The sequence below is a fragment of the Lepidochelys kempii genome, chromosome 1 (genome assembly GCF_965140285.1).
Source record: "Lepidochelys kempii isolate rLepKem1 chromosome 1, rLepKem1.hap1, whole genome shotgun sequence".
NCBI lineage: Eukaryota > Metazoa > Chordata > Testudines > Cheloniidae > Lepidochelys > Lepidochelys kempii.
Genome location: NC_136380.1, coordinates 257267261 through 257284118, shown reverse-complemented (window position 1 = coordinate 257284118; position 16858 = coordinate 257267261). Strand labels below are relative to the sequence as shown.

At 44.0% G+C, this 16858-nt stretch overlaps 1 protein-coding gene across 9 annotated transcripts in view; it reads left to right on the top strand.

Moving 5' to 3' along the window:
* The window catches only part of RBFOX2 (RNA binding fox-1 homolog 2), a 257476-nt gene that overhangs the window by 139030 nt on the left and 101588 nt on the right, over positions 1-16858 (top strand). Inside the window, exon 1 of one of the 9 annotated variants that reach the window (XM_073325062.2) lies at positions 2783-3035. The exons of the other annotated variants lie outside the window; for them this stretch is intronic. Within the exon in view, the coding sequence (XP_073181163.1) occupies positions 3009-3035 (27 nt within the window). The 5' untranslated portion in view covers positions 2783-3008. Of the gene's footprint in view, positions 1-2782; positions 3036-16858 lie in introns of those variants that run through there. 9 annotated transcript variants of the gene reach the window in all.

The window sequence follows — 16858 nt, the reverse complement described above, 5'->3', positions numbered from 1 at the left end:
AGCACAATTGGATTACCTCATTTTGCTGATGATAGTGTCCTGCTTAGTTCAACACATTGCTTAATGGAAGAGAAGACCCAGCTTTTGGTAGGCATAGCAAAACAGGTTGGTTTGTTTATCAACTGGAAGATTGTGTGTATGTACACACAATATATATAATAGCTATTAGTGTCCCAAAAGCAGCCCTCAGAATAGACTGAGAGACACTAGAAGAGGTAAAATGACTGCCTTATCTAGGGAGTGAGATGTACAATGATGGTGACCCAAAGTTATATATCAACATATCTCAAAAGCAGCAAACAACTTTCATAAACTTGAAAAGATTTGGAAAAGTAGCATAATGGGCGCTGATACGAATTTTAAATACTGGCATCATGTCTGTCCTCCATATGGAGCAGAGTCATGGAAATCTACAACAGAGAGAAGATAAGATGATCAACTCATTCTAAGTAAATGCCTGCAGAAGACCTTCAGAGGGCAATGGAAAAGAATTTCTGATGTTGCAAGCAACTCAAGTAGATCAAACCAACCTAAAGCATCAAACGTGGTAAGATGATGATGATAGACAGACATATTTAGGACATGATTTATGGATGCCACTGAGATGACTTCCACATCAAGTGATGATTTAGGTACTGCCTGGAAGGAGGAAAAAAGTGATCTAAAGAAACATGCAGAACAATAGAGAGAGAAGCCAAATGCATCACCATGACACTCAGAAGTCCAAACAGACCAGCAGAAGACCAAAATAAATGGCGGAAGCTGGTGGATGCCCTATACACCTGAGAGTGTAGGAGGATAAAGAAAGAAGTATTTTCCAACCGTAAGCCATAATTGTGTGTGTTAGCATGAACGTGAATGGATGGGGATGAAAGAATGAACAAATGTTGTTGCAGGATTTAGAGGTTGTTTCGGTGGAATTTGCTCCCATTTTACCACAGAGTGCATGGGGTCTTGGGTATAAGATATTTTGTTTGAAGGAGTGGCTTGCACAAGCACTGACTTTCCACCCCCATGCCACCCCTTCCCCCAAGGCCCCACCCCTGCCCTGCGTCTTCCCACTCCGCCCCTCCCCCAAGCGCGCCGTGTCCTTGCTCCTCCCCTCTCCCTCCCAGCCTTCCTCCATGCTGCCAAACAGCTGTTTGCGGCGGGTGGGAGGAAGGGGGGAGGTGCTGATCAGTGTGGCCCACCAGCTGGTGGGAGGCGCTGGAGGTGTGGAAGGGAGCTGATGGGGAGGCTGCTGGTGTGTGCTCAGCACCCACCATTTTTTCCACGTGGGTGCTCCAGCCCTGGAGCACCCATGGAGTTGGTGCCTGTGGTGGCTTGGAAGGGATTTGGTGCCCTGTTGGTTTTATTCTTGAGGAGAGGTGAAAGTGGTACGATGATAAGGAAGGATGGTTCAGTGGTTGACACTAATCTGGGATTTGGGAGACCTAGGTTCAATTCTTGGTTTGCTGCAGACTCCCTATGTGACCTTGGGCAAATCAATTGCTCTCTGCCTCTGGTCCCTTTCTGTAAAATGAGGATTATGGTATCTCACATGGGGTGTTGGAAGGATTAATATGTTAAAAATTATGGGGCACTCAGCTACTGTGGCTAAGGGGGCCAAATAAACACCTAAGATAGATGAAGAAGCCTGGGAAATAATTCAGTGATGTCCATAGTATGAAGGAAATACTATTAATGCAGACTTTTTCTTTGGCATTGCATCCAGTTTCATGTGTAATCTCGAATCCAGTCACTTTAATTTCTGTGATGGGAGGTCTGTGTAAAAGTATCAGACTGTCAAACAATAGCTTTTCAGACGTGATCTCACGTTGCCAAGCTGTGTTTGATCCAGGACTCAGGTTGGCTTGGTAAAATAGAAGTGGTAGTTCCTGGCCTAACATGGAACTGTTTGAAATCATGGGTACAAGTGGGCATGGATACAAGTGATTTAGTTGGGGATTTGTCCTGCTTTGAGCAGGGGGTTGGACTAGATGACCTCCTGAGGTCCCTTCCTACCCTGATATTCTATGATATACAATATTTTAGTTTCACTTTCATGGGTCACATTTTGTCATATTGGAAAAAAAGATTTGTTTTGTTCTGTACGATACTGTTTGTTTCCATACTGCTAGATTTTTCTCTCTTCTTCCAGATGTGCCCATTGTTTAAGGATCAGATAGTTTTCAGTGCCACCTCTACCCTATTTGTTTATGGGGATTCTGCAGGCCTTATAGGGGACACACCTCAGGAAGTGTGTGTATTGGCAGTTGTGCCTTGGTTATTGTGGGGAATCCTTGCCACTTAAATACCATCTTCTAGGCACATTAGAAATATGAGACAACATTGTAGGCCTGTGCTTGACTGTAAATAAATATTTCATATGGCCAGCTGCAACATTTGTAACCTTCAGGGCAGTGGGCTCTTCACTGTGAGAGAAACTGTACTTGAGGGGGAAACCACCCTGTGCAGTTCTCAGGCTCGTTCTGTTTCAGTGATTAGCCTACCTTCCTGGTGCATCTCCGCTTGCCTACATGGGCACCCGCCCAATAGCTGAGCGCACACATGCCCATATACACCCCCCCCCTCTTTCCCCCAGCCCCACACACAGAGCGCGCACACTAGCTTCCAGAGGCGCAGCCTCCAAAAGGCCTCTCTGTGTCTCTGAGTTGGATGTGTCAGCAGGCCAGGCGGGGATGGAGGAGGAGGCGGGACCCTGCTCTGATTAATTACCTTAGGCATTCGGGGGTGGGGCTTCCATCAGCCATCTGGCTGAGATATGGGAGGGAGCTTGGGGGGCGGGGGGGAAGAGAGAGAGAGAGAGGGAGAGGCAGCCAGAGAGGAAGAGAAAAGAAAGGAAGAAACACTAGAGAAGAAAGGGAGGAAAACGGGCGAAAGGGAAAACCCCACAAGCTCGTAAGAGCCACACGAGGGCAGGGTGAAAAGCAAAGAGCCAAGGAGGTTCTACCGCATCCGGCTCGAACGTTTTTTTCCTCCCACTTGTCTCTACTCCGGTTTGGTTTATGGAGAAAAAGAAAATGGTAACTCAGGTAAGGTTTGTGTTCCCTGCTGCTGTCTACTGTCTCCCCCTGCAACTCTGAATAGCGGGGAATTAAGAGTCTTCCTGCAGAGCTCTCGCCTGCTGGAAAAAGCAGCTTTTAGTGTGCTGAGCTGCAGGACAGATTGAGCTGCATGTGTGTGTGTGTAGCTACCCCCTCCACCCCTGCTCCATAGCAGATTCCTGTTTCCTGTGCTGTGCAGCTGCAGCTCAGGAAAGACCCTGTGGGGATTTGTCTACCTCTTTGTCTTGATGTTGAGAGGGAGGGAGAGGGACTGCAGAGGTACGGAGGGATTCTCACAGAACTGCCATGGAACGAGGGGTTTCGCTTTCCAGGTTCACAGGAGATTTTGCATGAGTAGGACCTCACTCCCTTTTACCGCTCCTATTTTGGCTTGGGAGCTGGAATTTAACTCCTTCACTCAATGGCTGGGGTGTCTTGTGGAGAGCAATTCATTTTTTGGCTCTGTTGGCAGCACAGGCCCCAGCAGATGGGGGTCCTCTGCGTATTTACGGGGCAGGGGATTTGAAGCCCCTTGTCTTCAACAACTAATTTAGCTTTTTAGTGCCCTCTAGAGAGCAGAGTGCATGGGGGGCGGGCATATGTATATCTTCTTTCAAGCTAGGCTAAACCTGCATTTTAATGGCTTGTTTCTGACAAGCAGAAAGGTAAACATCCCCCTCCCACCATGTCGTCAGGTGGCTCTGCTGGTTACCCTCCAAGCGATGGACCCTTCTTTAAGGGATGTAAAAATGGGAATGGGACGGATTACAGTTTAGGAAGGAGAACGTGCTTGTGTTGAGGGCAACTGACATTTGTGAGGGAATTTACCCAGGGTCTGGAGCCATCATCTTTCTCCCACCCTGTGAGGGGATTTAATCAGACAGTGCCCACCTTTTAAGGCCACTACTTGTTTTAGGATTTTTTGGCATGGAATCACCAAGTCGCCGCCGTAGGGAGAGGGTAAGGAGAAGAGGAGGGAGGGAGGAAGTGGCATCGCAGGAGCTGGAATCCTTTACCGTTTGACATTATATAATGCCCTGCAGTGCCATGCAGAGCCGGAAACCTTTGGGGGATATTCCCAACGGGAGTGGGGGTGGAGGAGAGGTCTAGCGGAGGGAACTTTTCATCAGATCTGGGGTTGGTGAATACCGTTTTTCTTTGGAGCTTTGCATTATTTGGAAAACATTCCAATTTCACATGTACACATCCATTCTTTGCTCCCCTTAGCTCTAACTGGATACATGTTTGTTACGAACATTGCTGAGACTGTGCCTGTCCCAACGCAAGGGGACATTTCATAGATATTTGGCTTAGTATGGGACAGCCACAAGAAGTGGTGATACCAGCTTTGACCCCTTCATTCTCTCTCGCCTTGCACTGACTGTCAATGGCTAAAAGATAGGAAGGTCTCTGTCCACTCTAAGGCATTTTTGAAGGCTCCCAGTCCCCAGTCCTCTCTTCTGCTTTCGCTGTCATAGTCGGCATCTCCATCAGTGTGCCCTTTCATTCAGACCAGGGTTTCCAGTGATCTCCTGAGACTTTCTGCCTCGGTGTAGGTACTGAATGGTCCTAAAACTGTGCCTCAACAGTCAGTGTCCAGTTGTGTGTAGCTGTGGTGTGCCTGTAGAATGTGGAGTTATTGTACAGTTGTATGTACATAGCCTGTGTTCCTCCGTGTATGTGTGGGGAGAGGGGATACCATGTTTGTGTGTATGTGATGTGTCCTTATTATGTGTAGTTATTGTGCACGTAGTCTGTGTCTATATTGTGTGTGTGTATGTACAGTTGTGCATGTGTGCCCCCAATTACAAGTGTGTACAGTAAGTGTGTGCATATGACCAGAAAACCGGAGACGGAACGTAGGCATAGAGATATGCAGAAGCTTGGAAGGATAGGATTCTTGTTATACAATGTTAAACAGAAAAATTATAAACCTATCAACGGGTTCTGGGGACACCCTAGTAAACCAGATGGGGGAAGTCTGGCCTATTGCTTTTCCCAAAGAACCATTAATTCACAGGCGTGTGGGAGAAGATGTCAAACTCATGAATTACTAGTCTTGGTTGACCTTGAATTACAATGTCTTAAGTGTGTGTAATTTCAAGGATACATTTGCTGGGTGTAAGTTGCATGTTTACATTCTGATATGAGAGAAATCCAAATTAAAATAACCAGAAGGGTCTGAAAGCTCAGGCTTCATCTTTCTCTGAGGGTCTCTGAATGATTGGTATCGATTTACTGAAATGTAGGAACAGTGGGGTAAGTTTGTCCATTAAGTACTGCCATATTTTAGGGAGACTGCATGGGTTGCTTAAAATCTGGCCCTATATGTTACTTTGCTGCAGGTTTGGGGAGTTACATGGTCTAGAATGACAGGTTTCAGAGTAGCAGCCGTGTTAGTCTGTATCTGCAAAAAGAAAAGGAGTACTTGTGGCACCTTAGAGACTAACAAATTTATTTGAGCATAAGCTTTCGTGAGCTACAGCTCACTGAGTCCGATGAAGTGAGCTGTAGCTCATGAAAGCTTATGCTCAAATAAATTTATTAGTCTCTAAGGTGCCACAAGTACTCCTTTTCTTTTTATGGTCTAGAATAACCTGGCATACAGAACAACATCCTCGCCCACATTATTCTTACTGAGTTGTCAGGTTCTGTGTATTGCAGTGACCCTGTTCAAAGCCTGTGAGTGAAAGCCCTGTTTATTCCAGTGGGACTTTGAACCTTTGTGTATGAAAAGCAAGTGATTTGTGTTAAACTTATAGCAGTCTCTTTGTGTAGAGCTGTCATATTCACACACACTATCTGCTGCACACCCGCTTTTTGGAACATCTCAAAACAGTGTAGTGTGGTTTGCTATATTTTAGGGAACAAGCTCCCCAATCTCCCTGGAAGTGCGAGAGTGAGATTAGATGTATGAAGGGCCATTTAAAAAAACAAAAATGGGAGGAGATCGGGGCTAGAAATAGTGATGGGTAGAAACAGGAGATTCTGGTATGCTTTTAAAATAGGAAATCAAGATTGCTAATGAGAATTTAAGCTCCAGTTCATTAGCAGAATGTGCCCTGATTCCCTTAATCCTTAATCAGTGAAAATGAGTATAAACCAGGCCCAGTATGTCATGTGCTAATTGCAGATGAAAGGGAAAGTCTTGGGTGGAGAGGAAAAGATTATATGTTAAAGGGCTTTTCTCTCTGCAGTGCATGGTAAGATTGCTAGCTTCTGTGAAACACAAAGCCCTCCCTTTCTTGGACAGCCCTGTGCCGTGCTGGCGTTTTCCTTAGAATCTGTTTCCCATCAGGGCTGAGAGAGGGGGAAGGTGTTGAACATCTGGGAAAAGAGTAAAGGGGGCTGCTGTCCCTTTAAGGAGTTCGGCAAGCCCATGTGGCAGCAGGCAATTCTGGAGTGTATTCCTTTGTAATGAATCACCCGTTCCATTGTTTGCTCCCCCCCTCTTCTGTAGCTTGGAGGGATGGAGCCTTTCACCTGGGCTGCTGCTTGCTCATGGTTTGTGTTCCTAGGTGGGGGGAGGGGATGTTTGCTGTAATTAAAGCCAGACACAAGAGAGCTGCTTTCTTCGAACTTCAGTGCCCCTTTTTCTCTCTCAACATGTCATGGAGTAGGGGGTGGCAGCTCTGCATTTTGTGGCGAGCATAGGCAGTAGCATCTGAGGGTCTGGCATTCTTTTTCGTGTGAGTCCTGGATCTCCTTGTAGGATTACTAGTCTCCATTTTGTGACACCATCAGAAGTGACTTCACTCCATTCTCTGCCAGCATGCCCCCCCCCCCCAGGACCCCTCTGAGACTCCAGCTAGCACCGTTTATCTTGGCATGGGCTTGACTTACTCCGCTCTGTCCAGGACTCAGAGAGGTGGTGGGGTTTGTGGGTTTGAGACTAATTTATGTTCCTGTTAAAACGGACTAGCAGCAGCCTCATTTTTTCCAGAGATTGTTCCTTCCCTTCCCCCTTCTATAACCCTTTCCTATCCAGGCCCGCGCCACGCCAGTCTGAGACACAGCCCTCTGCAGCCAGAAGTTGCTCACCCAGTCTCTGCTTTTTTTGAAAACAATTCCAGAGCTCCTTAAATGGATATCGTATTTGAATCAGAGCAGCTTTCTGACTCATTAAAGGCCTCTCTCTGTGTGCCCATCTCATTCCTTTGCCTCAATCTCTCTTCCTATCTTTCCCAACCCACCCTTACAGTAATGACCAGATAAAATGGACCTCCTTTGTCTGAACTGTCTGTAAGGAAGACTCAGTCCTAGGACAACTCTACTTTCTCTTACACTGTGTGGTGAGATCCCCCCCCCCCCCAGTTGTAAGCTGCCAAATCCCTCTTTCCCCCCTTTAAACACCTCTTCTCCCCCCTCTTGTATGGTGAATGGCTTTAAATTCTCCCTGTTCCTTCACAAGCGCCCCTCCCTAGATGATATTACTGCTCTCCTCTAGCCTACCCGCACCCTTTTTGCTGTATGGCGTCGGCGTCTCCATCTCCCCTGGGCAAGCTCTCTTCTCTGCTGTTCAGTTTGGGGTCTCTTTCACCATGTGCACAGACTATCTGAAAGCCTTTGTACTTCTCTTGTCTCTAGGGCTCATGTTCATGGTATTCTTTTTGTCCTGAAAACGGTCCCCGTTGAAATATACACTGCTTTTGTGCCTGTGGCATTTCCTTGTCTCTCCTCATTTTCCCTGGTTTGTCCTAGGACTTTTTTCAAATGCTGCAGAGACAATGTTGGCAGTGGAGGGATGTGTATGTGCGTACACCCGCGCACACGTGTGAGTGAGAATAGGAGTCCTAGCAGGTCATTTTTCCAACAGAACGTCCCAAAGAGGAATCTAGTAATGAATCTTCAGCTCACTTTCCTGGTGTAGGGTCCGACTTGCTGGGTATATGGGCCTTTGGTTTGTTTCCTTAGGTGTAGGAATATTTTATAGAGTGTTTATTGCATTTAGAGGAAGAACTTAAAAATCAGTGGGGCCTATAGGAACCTAGAGAGTGCATTGAAAGACCTATTCTCTGCACCACCCCGTTGAGGACTTTCAGGCACATTTGAGCAGAGTGCAAACTGCTCCAGGCACTCACTTAGCAGCCTCAGGATGGCAGACGCTGCATTTAATCATCCCTAAGCAGTGAGGTGGTGGGAAGAGGAATTTGATACAGCCATACCATTTGCTCAATTCCTGGTCTCAGGAATTAACTATTTCATTTAGCACGTTTCTACTTTGGAAGACAAAGGTGACTTAGTGGTTGGTGCCCAGGATAGCGAATTAGGAGAGTGGGGTTCTTAGGCTCATGGTGAAACACATTGTTATCAGATTAAAAGTGCTATGTAAACGCAAAGTATTGTTTTTTGTTATTACTTCAAGAAGTGGTCCCAACATGAAAGATCCAAATGTATTGCTTATTGGGCTTGGTGAGTTAGCAAGAGCCATTTGAGGATAGGGACCCTTTGGTGCCTTCTGTATGTCTTTTGGCCATGTGAACAAAACATGAGCTCTTTGTGATGAGTGGAATTTCAGTGAATTAGTATTGGACATCTACTTACTGCAAAGCAGGACCTACTGCTGCCAGAGGGAAATAATGAGAAGGCAGAATGTCCTGGCTAACAGACATTTGTGTGAGGATGAACTCCATTTTCAAACTAGCTTTTACAGGTAAAGTGATAGAGCTCATGCGTCAGATTCTGGAGACAATTTCAGTGGGAGATGCATCTGTTCATTTGTGGATTTGTAGAACAAAGTAGTATACTCTATTCTCCTTTCTTTCCTCTTACCCTCACTGTTACCATTTACTAGTTGGCTTCTTAGGTCACAGAATTCAGGTTTCAGTACAGGGAGTAGAAGCAATCAAATGGCTTCATGGTGGGGCACACAGATGGAAGAAGTTTGCTTGTTAAAAAAAACCTCATAGATTTAAAAGGAATGTAGTCAGGTGCTCTCCCTATTTCTCATTTTTTCTGGAACCTGAAAACAAATCTTACCTTCGTACTACATCTGTTTTCCATCTACATTATGTGAAACTGCTCTGATTTGTTGTTGTAGGGTTATCTATGATCTCTATGCTGTGCAGATTTTTTTTTTTTTTTTTTTGGCTTGCTAGTGAATGTTGGTTTGTGGTTTGTGAGAGCGGGAGTTGCATATATTGTTTCTGTAGGGTTGTTCTCAGATACGAGAGCTACTAATGCTGACTTGTTTTCTTCTAGAAAAAAGAGCATTGAAACTTTTTGAAAAATAAAGAATTGAATGGACTTTGCAAATAAATGGAAAAGAAATCAGTTGGGACAATATCAGGCCTGTTCAGTGACAGTATGCTTTTTCAAAATGTCTGATTTCTTTTCGCCCTACCAAATTCAGTCTGTTTATGTAATTCATATTAATATTTCACACAAAAACAATGTTAAAAGAGCAATATTAAGGTTGCAAAGTCAAGCACTCAAAAATCACAACATACCAGAGTTAAGTTTGTTTGTGCAAACTTAATTTGGCTCCCTTGTACAGTATGCATTATGAAACAGTCTTTAGCTACGTGATCTCATACAATTTTTTCCACAGAAAAGAGAAAGAAGGTTTTGAAAAAACCAACAAAATTCCATCATGTGGGATCATATTGACGCAAAAATGGATCACGTTGGAACCTTTAGATCTACCATTCTGACCTCTGCCACTTGAGCTAAGGGAGTAACTGATACCAGTAGTAGGTGGACCAATCCTAGAGGGAAATGAGACACAGGCTTTGCCAGTGGGTTTCATAGCTATTTGCTGACAGCACAGGAATGGTGGACTCAGGAATCTTGGATTCTGTTTCAGGCTCTGGAGGGGTGGGGGCTTTAGCGGGCGCAGATTCTAATGCTTATTTCCTCAACCATGACCCCTTCTACCTTGTCCCCTCCAGCCTGTCCATATCCAAGTCCTGTCTCTGCCCCACCCTTGGCTACTAATCCCAATCCCTGCTGCCCAGCCAGTCCCAGTTCCCCTCCTCCTGGCTCCTTGATCCAATCTCTCTCTCCTCCACCCCGCTTCCAGTCACCAGGGGCTCTCTTCCCCACCAGCCCACATTCCCCATCCCCACTGGTTTCCAGTCCCATTCTCCTTCTCTGGATCCCTTGTCCAATTTCAGAATGTCTCCCCTCTTCTCCGGCTCCTAGTCTCCTTGGCTGACTCCTAGCCCCAGTCTCTCATTGTGACTCCTGTCCTAGTCTGTTTGCTCAGCCAGTTTCGGTCTTCCCCCGCAACTCTGTCTGCCATCCCCCGGTTCCTTGTACCAATCTACTCTCACTCCCTTGTTCTCCCCCAGCAGATCTGGCTCTTGCCCCCTCTGCATTCTAATCAGGCAGCTTCCTTCTCCACTCTGCCTGGGCCCGGTAGAAGGGTCAAGGAGAACACAGGAACGAGGGTCTCCCCTGCTATCTCTTCAGGTGCCGAGAGCTGGACTCAGACCCAGCATATGGCCTGCAACAGTTGAGAGCTGCAATCACAGTGAAGGTCCTGCTCTGCTCCAGGCTGGAGCATGCCTATTGCAGATGGAATCTTCCTGGAATTTAGTTGCTAAAATCTAAGAATTCTCAAACCAGCATGTGCCAACTGTGATTCCTCCCCCCGGACTATAATTTGGCCAAGATTGGATGGATTTTCAAAGGAATGGAATAGACTTTCAAAAATATTCAGCCTGAGGCAGACATGTGGCATGGAAAACTTCAAATAGTTAATTTGGCAAAGTTATAAGTAACTGAAGACAGGGCCTGATAATGGGAAGTGCTGGGCAGCCTTAATGATAGGCACTAGTACTAGCCTTGCCTATAATTGGCTTGGCAAAATTCAATTTTTATTTTTTAAATAATTTTGATGGATAATAGTTTACTTTTAATTTTTTTCCCTATTTTTATCTTTTTACATTTTCAGTTGTGCAAAAATATGTGTGTTAAGCATTTCCCCAAGTTGATCCATATAAATGTTCACAGTTGTGGGAAATTTTGGGGGGTGTCAAACAGTAATTATTTAGTGACAGTAGGCATGGATTCAAAAAGTTAAAGCTTTAGAACTGTTAAAAACACAAATTATCAACATCACATGTCAAAACAAACACAAATATCCTTAAAGAAAACTCTAAGTTCTCAAGCAGATTTTTCTTACTTTGCCTATTTGTAAATTTTGATTATTGATGGAAATATATTTTCATTGGTTTGTGTGTACAGGGAAATTGACATTTATCAACATTTACCAATACAAATCTAATGTTTTCAAGACCGTCTATAATTACTTTTACCTCAAATGCAGTAGAACCTCAGAGTTTCAAACACCTCAGGAATGGAGGTTGTACATAACTCTGAAACGTTTGTAATGCTGAACAAAACGTTATGTTCTTTGTAAAGTTTACAACTGAACATTGACTTAATACAGCTTTGAAACTTTACTATGCAGAAGAAAAATGCTGCTTTCCCTTAATTGTTTTAGTACTTTGTTTAACACAGTACTGTACTGTATTTGCTTTTTATGAGGGGTGCGTCTACTGCTGCCTGATTGTGTACTTCTGGTTCTAAATGAGGTGTGTGGTTGACTGGTCAGTTTTAACTCTGAGGTCCTACTATAGTCCCAGAGTACTGTATATAGCCTGTAAAGTACAATCCAGTTATCTGAGAGTGCAAGGGGACACTACAACTTTAGGGCAATTGGGAGGGCAGCCTAGCTAGCAACCTTTAAGGACTACACTTAGGTTGAGGAACCCTGAGTGCAGTTAGAGCCATTCTGCTTCCTTAAGGTTCATAGATTTTGAAGTTGTGGTCCTGCAGACTTTAGAAGTTGTGCACGGTGAGGCCCTGGTCCCACAAAGCTTCCAAATTTTGGAGAGCAAATTTGACTTCCAGATAACTGTTTTTGATTGATCGAGTTTTAGACATCAGAGTTTGACTTAAGCAGTACATACAATACCACTCCGATTCACCTTTGAGTTTATCTTCTCCTTGTATAAAAGCCTCTCACCCTCCAATCCCTAAATCGTTGCTAGGCTTAAAATATTTGCAAGAAGTATGAGAGGCTCACCTAAGACTGGGCTCACGTTTTTTTGGACAGCATCAATCCTCTATGGTGCACATATCCCTAAAACTTATGTTGTCTTTAATTTGTTTTGTTGTCCTTCTCTGGATCTTTTCTTGTTTTTGTTGTGTCCTATGTAACATTTGAAGTGCGATGACCAAAACAGAACACACTACTCAAAGTGAGCACAGTTAAGGAGAGTGGGAAAGGCATTTGTTTTTCAACCAGCCCCCTTTTTGAGAAAGATCTGTCTCTGTAGCGCTAATTGGAAAGTGTAGTACAGACAGGAACAAAAGTCAGCCATTTAAATAGGCTGAATTTGATATCCATAGTTTCCTACAAGGAATTTCTTCCAGACTGACTAGATTAGACAATAGAAGAGGGGAAGGTGGCTCTTGAGGGATCCAGGAACTTGTTGACTCCCTGTGAACTGGTGAGATTTTGTGGAACATTAGCTTTGTTTAGTGTTTAACTGTCCGTATTTAATTCACACTATGTTGGTGTAAGTTTTCCTCGTTTTTCTTTCTGTGGGTCTTTAAACACCATCTTTCGCCTTGCTGTATTTACCAAATGCAACTTTGTGAAGCTCATTTTCTGTTAAGCTGAAGCCCCTCAATGTCATCATGGCAGTGTAAAGGGACAGAACTTTACTCTGGGGAATTCCCTCCATGTAAGGGGGCTACACAAGTGTAGTCCCTAGAGTAGAGGACAGGGAGAAAAGGGGGCTGATCAGAGTTGAGGAGGGGGCATGGTGGGAAGCACACTATGCTTTGGCTGTTCTCTGCTTCCCATGTAGGGCTGTCAACTTTCTAAAACTGAACACCATAGCCCTGCCCCTTCCCAGAGGCCTGGCCCACTGCCTCACCCCTTCCTTGGGGTCCCGCTCCCACTCACTATATTTGCCCTCCCTCTTCCCCACCCTCACTCACTTTCACTGGGCTGGGGCAGGGGGTTGGGGTGTGGGAGGGAGTGAGGGCTCTAACTGGGGGCGGGGGCTCCGGGCCAGAAATGAGGGGTTCAGAGTGTGGGAGGGGGCTCTGGATTTGGGGGGGGCCTCAGGCCTGGGGCAGGGGGTTGGGGCGCAGGCTTACCTCAGGTGGCTCCCGGTTAGCGGCTCAGCAGGGCTAAGGCACGCTCCCTGCTTGTCCTGGCTCCGCGCTGCGCCGCGGAAGTGGCCAGCGAGTCCGGCTCCTAGGCGGGGGGCCAGGAGGCTCCGTGCAATGCTCTTGCAGGCATGACATTGCCCCCCCAGCTCCTATTGGCCCTCCCACCGCCTAGGAGCCGGGTCTGCTGGCTGTTTCTGGGACTCAGTGTGGTGCCAGGACAGGTAGGGGCTTTCATGCCTTAGACCCTCAGCACCACTGACCAGACTTTTGATGGCCAGGTCGGCAGTGTTGACCGGAGCCGCCAGGGTCCCTTTTCGACCAGGCATTCCAATAGAAAACCGAACACCTGGCAACCCTATCCCCATGGCCTTTATGAGGACATGGGAAATGGAGTGTAAGTTAGAGCAGCAATAAAGATACCCTCATGCCAGGGCCCAGTCAGTTTCTCAAATGGCTCAAGAATATAGTGAGTGCAAAGGTAGTTTAAAGCTATTTTTCGATCCCATGCCCTGCCCAATATTCACTGTGTCACTGTGCTCAGAATTGACCCCTGTGTGTGGAACAGTTTAGATCCCCATTTTCTGTAGTAACCCCAGAACTTCCAAGATATTGCAGGTTGGCGTGCCATAAGTGTTGAGAGGGCAGGATTACCCAATAGGAAGCATATTAGATAGACAAATGCAGACCAAACTACAGAGGTCTTAGGCGTTCTGAAGGCCTGGTTTTACCAAATTAAGCTAAATCTAAATAAACTAGGTTTAAAGATGAGATCTGAGAAGGAGACTCTTAATTAGCTTGGAAATTGAGCGGCCTCTTGCAATGGTTATTGAAGGTCTGAGAAAGGAAGCAGGGAGAAAGATGAACCAGAAGTTTGAGACTCCAGATTCATTGTCAGGAATTTAGGTAGTCCATTGGCCCCAAAAAAACTGTTTGATGTGAGGCCAGAAGTCCTCTCCAGCAACTGAATCCCATCAGGAATTCTGTATCCCTCAGCCAAACCTCTGACCAAAGCTGAAGTAGCCAAAGAAGCCTAGTGAGTGAATGTGTGTGTGTGTTGGGGGGGGAGGGAACTCTGGGAAATTAACAAAGGAAAAGAAATATCTAATGATTAAATAAGTAATGGAGAACTTCAAATATTTGTGGGGGCTGTAAAGGGAGATGGCTTTTATTGATTCAGACAGATCCTAGAAGGCAGCAGTGACTTCAAAATTTGAAATGTTCCCCAAGGTTAGCCAGGAGGATACTGTACATTGCCATACAACTGTGCCAAGTTACTATCTGGCAGAAGCCTGGGGGGAAAGAGTCTGATGGCAGAGAAAGCTGGTTTAGGGTAACATAGTAAATGCATAACTGTGATAGTCTCCATGCTAACATTTTGGTAATTTTGGCAGATGAGTGATAGTATACAAGGAATCATGAGACAAGGTAGGTGGTTTGCCATGATTCCTGAAAATGCTTAAACTCGCTGGCAATGAACTAGAGGAAGATATAAAAGCAGTGTATTATGTCATCCCATCTTATCTTAAGTGTATTTGGAGAATCACACATTTAAATAAATGTCAATATTTAATTCCTGGATTGAAAGTAGATCTTCCACAAGCAGGGTGGATTGATTTAAATAATCAATTTTAGTCTTGTTTTACATTTGTACTTTTAAATTATTTTCCTAAATAGAGGTTGATTTCTCATTACTTGATAACCATTAAAACATGTTGATTTGTAATTAAATATAGCTTTACAACAAAATTGATACTACTTTTTGCTAACCAGGACGATCTAGTGTATCTAGCAATACACATTTATTTAAGCAGCTGTATGGCTTACTGTACATTTATTCAGATTCTGAATTTTTACACGTTTATTATGTTAGAAAATGGTGAAAGATGCATTTCTTATTTAGATTAATTTTTAGTCATTTGTGTTATGCTTTATTTGGATTGAAATTGGAATTCAATTAAAATGCACAAAAACAGCATTTTAAATTTTTTTTTTATTACTTAAATGAAAGTACCTTAAATACACTGAGTACATTAAAAAAAAAAGTTTATCAATGCATGTTTTGCTTTTAAAATTAATTGATTATTTTAAAAAAAGGATTCTGGCCATGATTAAGGCTCCTAGGTGCTACAATAATACAAAACAATAATAATAATAATAAATATAATCTGTAGTTAATGAACTCAATAGCTTGTTTCTGGTTGTCCTGTCCTTTAAGATTTTAGAACTAATAGATCTCATCCTCTTGCACCTCGTTTTTATTCAGACTGGAAGAGGAAAACAAGCTTTCCTTCTTTTTCACTCTCAATGAGTTCTTAAAGTGGAATGAACTATGCATTGAACTGAACTAGGTGAATAAACTGAAATGAAGAAAATATTCGCAAAAAGAAAAGGAGTACTTGTGGCACCTTAGAGACTAACCAATTTATTTGAGCATGAGCTCTCGTGAGCTACAGCTCACTTCATCGGATGCATACCGTGGAAACTGCAGCAGACTTTATATATACACAGAGAATATGAAGCAATACCTCCTCCCACCCCACTGTCCTGCTGGTAATAGCTCCAGCAGGACAGTGGGGTGGGAGGAGGTATTGTTTCATATTCTCTGTGTATATATAAAGTCTGCTGCAGTTTCCACGGTATGCATCCGATGAAGTGAGCTGTAGCTCACGAGAGCTCATGCTCAAATAAATTGGTTAGTCTCTAAGGTGCCACAAGTACTCCTTTTCTTTTTGCGAATACAGACTAACCCGGCTGTTACTCTGAAACCTGAAGAAAATATTCTCTCTGAACTTGCAGAAAAGCCTATTGCTGTCAAATGCAGGTTTTAGCACTTCAACAAATTGTGGTTCCAGTTGTGTAGCCAGCGACTTCCACCAATTCAATGGTTTGACTTTCTTTAAAACTTTGGCAGCAAACATATATATTCTGTTTAATAGTATTTGTAATTAAATGATTGTAATAGATGATAGTAAGTTTAGACCTTAACATAGGTTGTCATAATTTTAAATTTAATTTAAAAGTTTTATATTTCAAAAGAAAAAAGTATTTAATTTAAATTTAAATTGTTTTTAACTTAAAAAAAAATTGATTTTTTTTATCCACCATGACCACAAGTACTTACTTTCTTGTAAGCCTCTTCTTCTTGTAAGCCTGCTACTCTACATTGGCTTCTGGAAAGGATTGGAATAGCAAGGGTATGGCAGGTTAGACTAAGGTATGCTGGCAGAGCTGTACTTTTAACAATCTGCGGCCATTTTGGGAGTATTAAAATTCAGTAAACTCATCCCACAATTTTGGGGAAAGAAAGTAAAGCTTAGTTCCTCAAAAGTGCTACCAGTCTGGATGCATGGAGTTGGAAGGAACTACACACGGTAGAAAATGGATTTTGCAGGACTAATGCAATCTTGTTCTAGCACCTGACCAGAATTCCTTCAAGCAAAGAGAAGCAGTCCAGCCCAAATCCCTTTATTCTAAAAAAAATAAGTTAAAACAAACTGCCCAGGGCTCTGTACTGTGGAAGGTTTCTGGAGTTTGACAATGATAAAGTGTGTCTTGTGAGCTGTGCTGGCCCATCTGGGGGAGGCTTGTATGGAACCTATCCAGCAATCTGGGGCTTCTGCTTCTAAAGCAATGAATGTGTTCAGTTGCAAAGTGCCATCTGCTTCAAAGGAACATGT